This window comes from Mustela erminea, chromosome 18 (genome assembly GCF_009829155.1).
Source record: "Mustela erminea isolate mMusErm1 chromosome 18, mMusErm1.Pri, whole genome shotgun sequence".
Taxonomy (NCBI): domain Eukaryota; kingdom Metazoa; phylum Chordata; class Mammalia; order Carnivora; family Mustelidae; genus Mustela; species Mustela erminea.
Window position 1 is genome coordinate 5888093 of NC_045631.1, and position 11610 is coordinate 5899702.

General features: G+C 45.7%; 1 protein-coding gene across 2 annotated transcripts in view; it reads left to right on the forward strand.

The window, feature by feature from the left end:
• Nucleotides 1-9010, forward strand: part of MAP2K4 (mitogen-activated protein kinase kinase 4) — a 137791-nt gene extending 128781 nt beyond the window's left edge. For both annotated transcript variants that reach the window (XM_032319842.1, XM_032319843.1), the window contains 2 exons: nucleotides 5178-5223; nucleotides 6443-9010. In XM_032319842.1, coding sequence (XP_032175733.1) covers nucleotides 5178-5223; nucleotides 6443-6556 — 160 coding nt within the window. In that variant the 3' untranslated portion in view covers nucleotides 6557-9010. The remainder of the gene's footprint in view (nucleotides 1-5177; nucleotides 5224-6442) is intronic.
• The last annotated feature ends 2600 nt before the right edge of the window (nucleotides 9011-11610 follow it).

The window sequence follows — 11610 nt, forward strand, 5'->3', positions numbered from 1 at the left end:
GGAAGATGAGAATTGTATCAGTTTGGAAAATTTGAACAAATATCCCCTTAAAAATTTGCCACTGAAAATGTCAGCGGAAAAGCTGGGGAAAATGGACTAATTTGAATTCAGAAGTTTCCAAGGAGCAGACATGGTTTCTGAATTGAAGGGGAGGCAGTGATGGTACATAGCTTAGCGGGTGTTGCAGGGTTGACTGAATCCCTTACACAGGGAACACCCTTGAGTTAATCTTGCAGAGGAAAGGATAAAAAGATGAATGAGAGACCTGGAGAAAAAAATCCAGGCGATTCCACTAAACTGATAGTAGAGAATTAAAATGAAAATTATCTTGACTTGAAGAAAAACTTGAGTCCTTAAATGAAAGTACAAGACTAAATTAGCGAATAGGGAAGGAAAAAAGAAAAAAAAACCTGTCTAGGGATGTTGTAAGATACTGCTGTTGTCTTATGCATTTCAGAGATAAAGAAAACTTGGCAAGCTTCCGTTTAAAACAGGCACCCATAAATGTACATACCAGCTAAGAAAGACACAAAATCAGAGCCATACCCAAAGAGCGAAGAAACAGCTGTGGAATGATGAGTGTGGACTGCAGATTATTGGAGTGGATTCGATCTTGGACAGTAATTACACTGAATCTACTCAAATACCAGATAAACATTTCATGGTGTCTTTTTATATGTATCAGAGTTGGTACAAAACCAAGGAGTCCACAGAGTTCTAAAACTAAGTGAAATCAGAAACTATGGGAGGCAAAACATTGATGAGGGGTTAATGTCCAAATATATAAAGAACTCAACTCAGCACCACAAAACCTCAGATAATTCAGTTAAAAAGTGGACAGAGAACCTGCATAGGCATTTTTCCGGAGAAGACATCCAGATGGCTAAGAAGTCCATGAAGAGATGCTCACCATCTCTAATCATCAGAGAAACGCAAATCGAAACAACGAGATAGCACCTCCTACCTGTCAGAATGGGTAGAATTAAAAAGGTCTGAAATAACAAGTATGGGTAAGGATGTAGATAAAAAAGAATTCCTCCATGCACACTGTTGGTGAGAATGTGAATTAGAAAACAGTACAGAAGTTCCTCAAAAAATTAAACATAGAAATGCCATACAATCCAGTAGTTCTACTAATGGGTACTTAGCCAAAGAAAATGAAAACACTAATTCAAAAATATATATGCACCTGTGTGTTTATTGCAACATTACTTACAGTAGCCAAGATATGGAAGCAATCTGTGTCCATTGTAGATGAATGCATAAAGATGTGGGGTGTGTGCATGCAGGAATATTACTTGGCCATAGAAAGAAGGAAATCTTGCCATTTGTTACAACATGGATGGACCTAGAGGATATTATGCTAAATGAAATAAGTCAGAGAAAGACAAATGTCATGATTCCACTTAGATGTGGAATCTAAAAATCAAAAACAAATGAATAAACAAAAACCAGGAAGAGACCCATAAATACTGAGAATTGATGGTTGCCAGAGGGGAGCGAGGTTGGAGAGAGGTCATATGTGTGGAGGGGAGTGGGACGTCCAGGCTTCTAGCTGCAGAAGGAATGAATCATGGACATGAAAGGTGCAGCACAGGGACCATAGACTGTGATATTGTAGCGTTGTATGGTGACATGTGGGAGCAACAGTGTAATGCACAGACTTGTCGAATCACTCTGTTGTGTACCTGAAACCAGTGTACCGTTGTGGTCAACAATACTTTGATAAGAAAAAAAAGTGACTTAAAAAAAATAAATTAGGGGAGGTAAAGATTGTTAAGAGGTTGCTGATTGGAAAGACTCAGTTATTTGGCAGAAGCAGGACAGATCCTTCAAGCTGGGACCCAAGAATTCCCAAAGATAAGTCAAATGCAGGATGAGTTGTTCAGGAGAAATTCCAGCACTCATACAAGATACGAGAATTAGTAGAAACGACTGATAGCAGGATGCATCCGAGGACTTCAGATATGAGAATAATGAGAAACAGGAGAAAGTTTTTCATAAATGTAAAGAAAAATGGAGAAGACGCTTGGACATATAAGCGATAAACAGAAATTTACAAAGCAGCAAACTGAATGTCCAGAAATAAATATCATAAAGTAAAACTCGGTAGCTGGATTAAGCGGCAGATGAGGTGTAACTGAAGAGAGATCGGTAAACTGAAAAGTGGGTCTGAAGCTGCCAGCAGAACTTTTGGAGATGATGGAAATGTTTCACAGTCCGCCCCGTCCGGTCTGGTGGCTAGAGCACCCACGATGTGGCTGAGGAAATACATGTTCACATTTTATTTCATTGGGATGAATTTGACAGCCGGCTCCCTTACTGGATCCCTGGGGCTTAACTAATTGGGGTTACTGTGATTACTGGTGGCAGCAGGAATTCTGAAACAGAAGATAGTGTTAATAAAAATTGGGTTAAACGTTTCTGCTCACATGGCGTCATGAGTGTCTACATTGGCACAGCTTTTTGCTCCAGTAAATGACATGGAAAAATCGGAAACCAAAAAGTCGTGGCAGCTTTACAAAGTAAATATCAGTGCGGGTGGCAGCTGGACGGAAGTGTGTGTAAAATGCTCTGAAATCTGCAGCTGTGGCCGTGCTCTCCCCAGGTCTAGAAGCGAGCAGTGGCAGCTGGGGCATTACTTCCTGTGGGATCAGAGGTGGACAAGTGCCCTTTTGTGGACCGGGGTCTGCAGGAGCAGGGTTTGCTTAGAAGTCAGGATCTGGGGAGTGAAAGACATGCTTGTATCAGTCACTGCCTGGGCCACAGCTACAGGCTACGTAGTGGCAGGGTCGTAGACAGCCAGGGTGCTGGGTCTGTATGGGACTGCACAGACCCATGGTGGCACCATGTTCTAGGCTGGTGGCCCCGGATGTGTGAAACCGCTGTCTGTCTCTCTAGCTGCTGTTCATAGTACTTAGGTGCTTGGAGACTTGCTGAGCAGAGGTGTGGAGAAGCGTGCACACCCTGCAAACCACATTTCCAAAATACATAGAGTCTAATGCTAAGAAAAGCAACTAATAGAACACGAGTTTATGGTAAAGCAAGCTGAGTCGTGGAATAGTCTAAAATACAGTTCAGGGTAAAATCAGTGTATTTAGGGTGTCCAAGGAAATGAAGGCGTGGGTTCTGCTAAAACCGAGGAAGGAGAAAAACAGCGATGAAAGGAAGAGTTGGATATGAAAACTCATTAAATTTTAGAAATGAAAAAACACAGCTATTGTTACAAAGGAAAGCAGATTTGATGTACTCTAGACTGGAAACAATTGAGGACGGAATTGGGAACTTGGCAGAATAGGGCTGAGGGGTCTCCCGGCGTGACACAAATGACACTGTAGCAAAGAGCAGTCAAGCACCAGGGAGACTAGAGTGGGAACTTCTCGCAAGTGTGTAGTGAAAATGACAAGATAATTCTGGAAGTGGAGATGGAATATTGGAGACAATCGTGAAAAGCATTTGAGAAGTGATCTAGGATGTGTTCTTGGACTGAAATTAAAGTCTCTACCATGTAGGATAGACCAAGGTGAATTTATACCTAATGCATTGAAGTAGGAGTACAGAACAATGATAAGGTGTAAGTTAGCAGGAGGATAGAATGTCTGTGAGGGACTAATTAATTTGACAGCCACCAGCTCGTTATTAGCAACAGTATTTGCCAGAAAACGAGTCCTAGTTCTGGGGTATAGAGGAAACAGAATTGTTAGCCTTGTCCTACAGTTTTAGTTTTATACTCAGGCATTCAGTTATCATTCACAACATGGAGGAAATACAGAATTTTTTTTTTTTTGGAATAATGTCTTTTTAGAAAAGACGAAGAGTTTAGCATTCATAGATTGTTAGAAAAGATAGACTTGGCCAAGAAGGGCTATGAACCCAGCAGAAGGGGTTGCAGTTGGTCGCCTGGAAGCAGAGGACAGTGTGCGGGAAGCTGGTGGGGTGGAAGAGACCTTGCGACCAGCAGCTCGCAGGGCCAAGTTGGGCTGTAGCGTGTTCTCAGCCGGGGCCTTCAAGGACCCTGGAGTAAGCCGTGCCGCTGGGTGGGCCCCCAAGCTTGGCGTGACGTGGGTGAGGAGCTGCATTTCTCCACCCCTCTGTGGAGCCGTCTCTAGCTTAGGCTGCCCCAGGTGGCTCGGATGACTGTGTGCCACCAAGGTCACCCTGAGAGGCTGGTGGCTGTGCATTCAGGAACTCTGTGTAGCTACGGGCTGTGCCGCGCAGAAGGTGTGGGTGTAGAACACAGCACTGGCTGTAGAAATTGGGGAACTGTGTTGCCAGTGGTAAACTTTTCAAAAAAAGATTTCTTTATTTGAGAGAAAGAACAAGTGGGGGCGAGGGGTGGAGAGAGAAGCAGACTCTACTGAGCGCAGAGCCTGAGACGGCGCTTGATCTCACGACCCTGAGATCGTGGCCTGAACCAAAACCAAAGAGCTGGACACTTAACAGACTGAGCCACCCAGGTGCCCCTGGTTACCTTTTGATAGTAAAAAAAGTTGAATATAATAGGTTGGAGGAGAGCGGTGGCTAAGATATGGTCCAGGACAAATCTGGAAAATAGAAACTACATGAAGATGCTTCTGGTCACGTTAAGTTAGACAAGGTAGGATTCAAGGGGAGGATATCACCAGGGCAGGGGTTCAACATAGCAGTGTGGTCCTTAGTGAGGTAGTGATGCTGTCAACTTTTGGACCAGAGAACACGGATTGAGATACAGAATGCAAAAATTTTTAAAATCTGAGGATAAATTGATAAAATTTATATATAGTTTAGTTCCCAGACACTGGTTTCTCTTTGGTTGTGTCTGTAAATACTCGCGTGTATATTTAGAAAGCACGTGCACACATGCACACACGCACATTTTATACGTACACATTCATATAGTTAACTGCGCAGTACTCTGCCATGCGGCTGTGCCATAATTTATCCGATTTTCAGTAGTTAACCTTGTTTCCAGTTTTTCACTAATGCTTCTACACTGAATATCCTCGGGATAAATCCTTAGGCTATACCTTGTCTAATTTCTTGTTTGTTTTTTTTATGTTGGGTGGGTTGTCCTTGTTGTTACTCTTATATCTGAAGGAAAAAACTGCTTGATTCTTTGTCATATTTCATTTGTGAAAAGAAAAATACTTGGGTAACTGTGTCTCCATTTTATTAATGTTCTTTTTGTGTTATTTTAGCCTTACAAAGGATGAATCCAAAAGGCCAAAGTATAAAGAACTTCTGGTGAGTATGAGACTTTGGAAATTTTGTTTGTTTTATATTCTATGTTTTGTTTTTGTTTTTGTTTTTACTTTTGGGAATTTTAGATATTTCCTCACTGTGAATTCTGTTAGCATGCCGGTTTGCTAAGCAAGTAATGGTCCTCTCCATCCTAGACAAACAGCTTGACCTAATGAGTAATTTAAAAAAATGTTTGAAATAGATATTTGGAAGGAGCAAATTGAAAGTTATAATTTTCCTACCAATTTACTATCTGGATTCTCATGGAAAGTTTCAGAAAATTTTGACCTTGACGGGTCATAAAAATTACCCTGAAGAATTGTAACACTCACTTTAAAGGAAAGGAGCCACCTTCCACCACATGGTCTAGGTATGGGTAACACACCTATAAGACTTTCTTGTGCTTCTGCCATCATGAAATGCTCTCCTGCAAATTTACGTCACATAGAAAATTCCCTTCTCTTTGACAGTCCACCCTTCCTCAGGACATGGGTGTCCTAAGCCATCCTGGATGTGGCATCAGTCTCGGCAGTGAAGAAAACACTGATCTAATGACCTGGGGATCTTTGAAGGAAAGACCTGAGTGTCTAGCTGTCCCGGATGTTAGGTCCAGCCTGTGGTCAGCACTAGCAAGGACTGTAAAGATATGCAGTCCGCAAGCTCAGAGAAGCCATGAATGAAGAGTACTGACAGAGAGGGCATGTGAGGGGGGGCTTTAGTGACTCAGAATTGGGGCAAGGGGCTTTGCAGGGGTCAGGGCAGAAGCCCCTAGAATGCGATCCTGGGATGCATCTGAGGCCCTGGCCGAGTCTTTTCTCTAAGATCCTTCTGCTGCACGTGGGCAGATGGGAGGGGAGGTTGAGGTCTGTGTCCAATGTCCCAAGAGGATTGGCGACGGAATCCGTGCAGCTCTTCTTGGCTCTCAGATGGCGGCAGAGGCCCCACTCTGCTCTCTGCCTCGACAGAGAGGCCCCGTGGCAGAGATTAGCTTCCCGACTTCACTGACCAGGTGGCCTTTCCAGATCAGGCTTGCCCGCACCCGGCCCCACGTCTCCATGAAACACTGGCCATGCTCGCCTCTCTGTGCCAGTGCCACGAAACTGTGCAGTCACATGTGTTGGGAGCCCCCGGTTCTGTGCCACGGTGCAGTTGAGAGCAGCTCATTGTGGGCTCTGACACAGACTTTGATGTTTTTCCTTTTCTCTGTCCAATTCTCTTACAGAAACATCCCTTTATTTTGATGTATGAAGAACGTACCGTCGAGGTCGCCTGCTATGTTTGTAAGATCCTGGATCAGATGCCAGCGACTCCCAGCTCTCCTATGTATGTCGACTGATCTCGCTGCTGCGTCAGATTTGAGAAAAAAAGGGCTGAGAGGAAGCAAGACGTAAAGAATTTTCATCCCGTATCACAGTGTTTTTACTGCTCGCCCAGACACCATGTGCAATAAGATTGGTGTTCGTTTCCATCCTGTCTGTATACTCCCGTCACCTAGAACACGCATCCCCGTGATACCTGATTGATCACAGTGTTAGTGCTGGTCAGAGAGACCGCGTCCTGTTCTTTTGTGATGAATTTACTCATGAAATGTGGAAGTCAGTACGATCAATTTGCTGAGTGTGATTAGATCACCTCTTAAATTCACTTCTAGACTCAAAACTGAAGACGCAGCTACTGGAGTGGTGTTTTGTCGGACTTCCAGATGCCGGAAGAATGCAGTGATGGACGTACGATGTCTGAACAGAGACTCGGGCTTGATTGAGGAGAGCTGGTGCAGCCCACGAGACCCACGGCCTTCCGGAGCTGGGAGACAAGGGAGGGATTTACTTTCTTCACCAAGTGCAATAGATTTACTGATTTGATATTCTGTTGCTTTACCGTCACAGTCGGTGTTCGGGGATCGATGTGCTCAGCCACATTTCCTGTTTGAAATATCACGTTAAATTAGAATGAATTTATCTTTACCAAAAACCATGTTGCGTTCAAAGAGGTGGACACGGAAATATTGAGACGGGACAGAATGTGTTCTTTTCTCCTTTACCGGTCCTTCTGCTCTTCGTCGGGAAGACTCAGGAGTCTGCCACTTTGTCAGAGAAGGTGCTGATCCTAAGAATCTTCATTCTCAAATTCGGTGTGCTGCCAACTTGATGTTCCATCTGCCACAAACCACCCGGACTGAAACAAGAAAAACATACTGAGGGCAAAGAGTACAGATGTTTCCATGCCGAGCATCTGACCCAGAACGACTTGTAGAAGCTCTGGGTTCCCCTCGGTCCCGCGCCTGAGACTTCAGCTGTCACAGCTCACGCACAGGGAGAAGCAGCTAGAAGCGATGTGCCTTGACTGATAATGTAGAGAGTGCTTGTAGGCAGCACAAGACCAAACCTCAACCTTTTGCTCACTGGCCCAGATCTTCGGTTTCAGAATCCCCCTCCCTTCCCGTCTGGTCTGTTGCCGCTCTGTGACTTTTGCTTAATCCAATATTTTGCCTTTTTTTCCCCATCCTATAGCAAAAACCTTTTTAATTTCCAGGGATGTTTAGCGCCCAGTCCCTCCCATGCTGTAACGTTTAAAAGGCTGAGAAACATAGGGCCTCGCTGATGTGACGGGTGGTGAAGAAGCGTCTTCCGGAGACACGTCGGACCAGACGAGGGTCCCTTACAGAAGCTCATCGCCGGCGAGAGTCTCTGGCAGATTATTGTTATTTTTTGGAATTGGAATTCTATTGAAAAAACCAAACCAACCCAAACCCCCAAACCGCCCCAGAGTAGTTGTGAGGCCACTGAGGTCTGCCCCCTGATGTTCTGCTCCATCACGACTCATTAGCCGGGTGGCCCCTCTTGTGTCACAGTGGCCTCGCTGGTCCCGAGCGTGCGGCTCTGTGTGGCAGTGAAGCGGCTCCGTGAACAGTTCAAGCGCACGGGAGAGGGCAGCCGCAGCCGAGAGCAGCGGTGTCGTCGGAAGCGTGTGGCCGGTGGTTCTGAGGGGGAGCCCCCTCCCAGGGCGATCGTCCAAAGGCTGTAAAACAGTCGAGGGAGGACGGTGCTGTGTCACGTGACATCCCCGTAAATCTCCAAGTTTCAGAAATGAATTCTCGCTTCGGTCCACTTCCCTAGTTTCCCCAGTTTCCCCCAACCCCAGCCTCCTAAACCTTCGACCCCCCAGTGTCCTGAAAGGAAGCGTTGTTGTGCGTCTTCCTTCAACCACACCAAGCCATCGTCCTCCGTTGCTCCCGGGGACTCAAGAGGAAATCTGTTGCTCTGCTGTCCACTTCCCGTCTGGCTCCGCGTAGGGTCACTTTGCCATCGGACACGTGGGGATAAAAGCAATTCTGACTGTCCAGGAGCTTCATCTGACCGTTCTCTTGTGTGGATGACCACATCAAAAGGCAATTTTAGTGTATTAATCATAGATTATTATAAACTATAAACTTAAGGGCAAGGAGTTTATTACAATGTATCTTTATTAAAACAAAAGGGTGTATAGTGTTCACAAACTGTGAAAATAGTGTAAGAACTGTACATTGTGAGCTCTGGTTATTTTTCTCTTGTACCATAGAAAAATGTATAAAAATTATCAAAAAGCTAATGTGCAGGGATATTGCCTTATTTGTCTGTACAAATGGAACTCAGTAACATACCTGCTTCTTGGAGCTTGGGAATATTTTATCCTGTATTCTTGTTTGAACCCTCCTCTATTTAAGATATATACATGGAATCGAAGTGTTTATGTAATAGTTCTATCCTTTTGCCTGCAGGTCAGTTGTAATAAATCTAGGATATGATGATGACTTTGTAATTTGATTTCCTGAAGTCAGACCCTGAGGGGAAAATCAAGTAAATTCCATTAAATTATCTGTGCATTTCACGTTGGGAGAAATTCTCTTCGTCTGGAAGCGTCTACGGCTCCCTTCTTTTCCTCCTCCCCTCTTGGCGGTTGCTGTGGTTCTTAGCTTGCTCATCTTGAAACCACAGGTGTATCCCTGAGGCACCAGCTTTGCCCTCTGTCCAAGGAGGTGGGATATGGTCTCTTCTTCAAGGTTGTTCCTTTGTCAGTTGCCCTAACCAGCCCTGGCTTTCTCGAGGCTAGAGGAGACGGGTGCTGCTCTTCAACCTGTGACATGCTGGAGATACACAGCCCGTAGGAGCCCAGGCTGCCTTGCCAGCTGCCTGTTTGCCAGCCCTGCGTTCTGTTCCTGGTGCTGTGGCTGCCGGCTGGGCACGAGATGGCAGCTCCGCCTGCAGTCCCCACTGCCCCAGAGAGAGGGGGGAGGAGGAGAAGGAGAATTCTGGGTCAGAGACCTATGGAGGTCAGACCCAGGAGGTGGACGGGTGGGAAGACAGATGGAGCTGAGCAAGAAGCCAGAGAGGCCGGAAGCTGTGGGAGACAAGGGTTTCGAAGCGCCAGCGCTGAATTTGTGTGTTACGCTACCACCTCCCATTACTGACCAGCCCCTGAGTCGTTGCTCACGTGCAGTTCGGCGCCTTCCCCTTTTCCTATGCCTGTTTCTAGCCTGATCTGAGTTGCAGAACCAGCTGTGGTAAGTACCCAGCGTTCTCCGAGGAATGGCTGTCAGATACCCCGATCCCCAGCTCCATCTCAGCTACTAAGGGAAGGGATGGCCCGCGGCACCCAACCCCAGCTGAGGAAGACGATGTCATGAGAACTAGGTAGACTGGGCTTCAGACTTCGTGGGACTCTGCGTGGACTGTTCCTCTCCGTTGATCTTGACTATAGCCTCCCCAAGTCAGGTGGCAGTGTCCCGTTTTAGGTACAAGAGAAGAAACAGGGTTAGGAGAAGGCAGCTGCTGACTCTGAGAACGGTAGGGAGGGGAGGTGAGATTCAAATCCAAGTCTGCAACATGTACTGTAGGAAATGCCGCACCATGGAGTCCAGTGGAGTTGAGAAGTAGACGAGTCCCCAGCTACAGCTGCACATCCATCCTGACCAAGACCACCTTTGTTGTCTCGGGGATGAGTCGACATCAGAGGCTCTGGGGGCCCCAGTGGGGCTCAGTGGCAGCTGTGAGGAAGGAGGAACCTCCTACCTCGGAACTAAGCAGAGAAGCTCTAAATCCGACTGAATTCTCAGGCACAGCCCACCTAAGAATCCAGGATAGAGGCCGTGAGTCTCCATGAGCATGATGACCTTACGTGGCAGTCAGTGATGAGGGGGATTCTGCAGGAGAAGAACTGAAGCTGGTTTTGAGTTCGTATTAAAGTGCTTTCTCACTTCCTCGTTCCATCCATCTGTCTCAGCTGCAGGAAGACAGATGTAGGACACACAAAGTCTCAAAAGTGGCTTGGAGCTCTGGCCACCCTGTCTTGGGGGTCTGAGGCAGTTTGTGTCTCCTGCTCTTGGCCAGGTCTGGAGTGCACCAGCCATACCTAGAACCTCTGTGTCTTACTTGGGAGGTGAGGGATGGAGACCCTAAAACCTATTGGTCTTGCTTGTTAACTCCTTTAATTAGCTCACAAAGTGGTTTGAGGGAAAATCAATAGCACTAGTGACTGTCTTAGAATACACTCCAAGAAACAGGTGTCACGGAACGTTGGCACGAGACTACGCGTAGAAGGAGTACCATTAGGTGAACCATCAGCCTCCGCACATCTTCTAAACCGATTTATTTCTTTCAGATAAACGGGCATCCAGGAATTCCTTCCGATAAATGAATATCCAGGGATTCTCAGCTCAAACCTTGAAATCATTATAAGGTAATGCAGTTTCTGCATTAGCATTTTTATTTCATTTTTCGGAGGACGTGCCGAAGCGTATCATCCTCCTTAACGATAGGACGCGACCCTGCTGGCTAAAACTGTCAATCTGCGTAGCACAGTATGAAGTCACAATTGAGTCATGAGATTATAGAAGGAATCAACTTTCTATGTGCATTTGAAATTTCTGTCTCTGTGGACCTTTTGTGGAAGAACTCACAGTGGGACTTCTAGGTTTTCCTGGCTCTTCTGATCAGATGTTCAAGAAGCTTGGTAGTTTCCGTAAGGCAATGCACTGATAGTCAAACCATCTGAGTCTCTTGATGCTTTGCCCTGAGTCTTCTCCCGAAACTGTGTTTCCGGCTTGACAATGTAACAAACTAGAAGATGTGTTTATAAAATGGCTAGGGTTGTTTCTTTGTTTTTTTGAAACCAAGATTTGTTACATGCACCAGATTCCTACCCGTATTTATAAACTCTGCATTAGTTTCATCCCTGGAGCCATTGATGAGAACATTTTTCATGTCTTCAGAAAAATGATTTTAAACGTATTCGTTAGAAGCATTTTTACACAGTCATCCCTGCTCCCTTTTAATCCTAAATGGCATTTCCCAGCTTCATTTCTTGACTTGCGAGATCGGATCCCCGCACCCGTTTGCCCGTTTCTGTAATGTG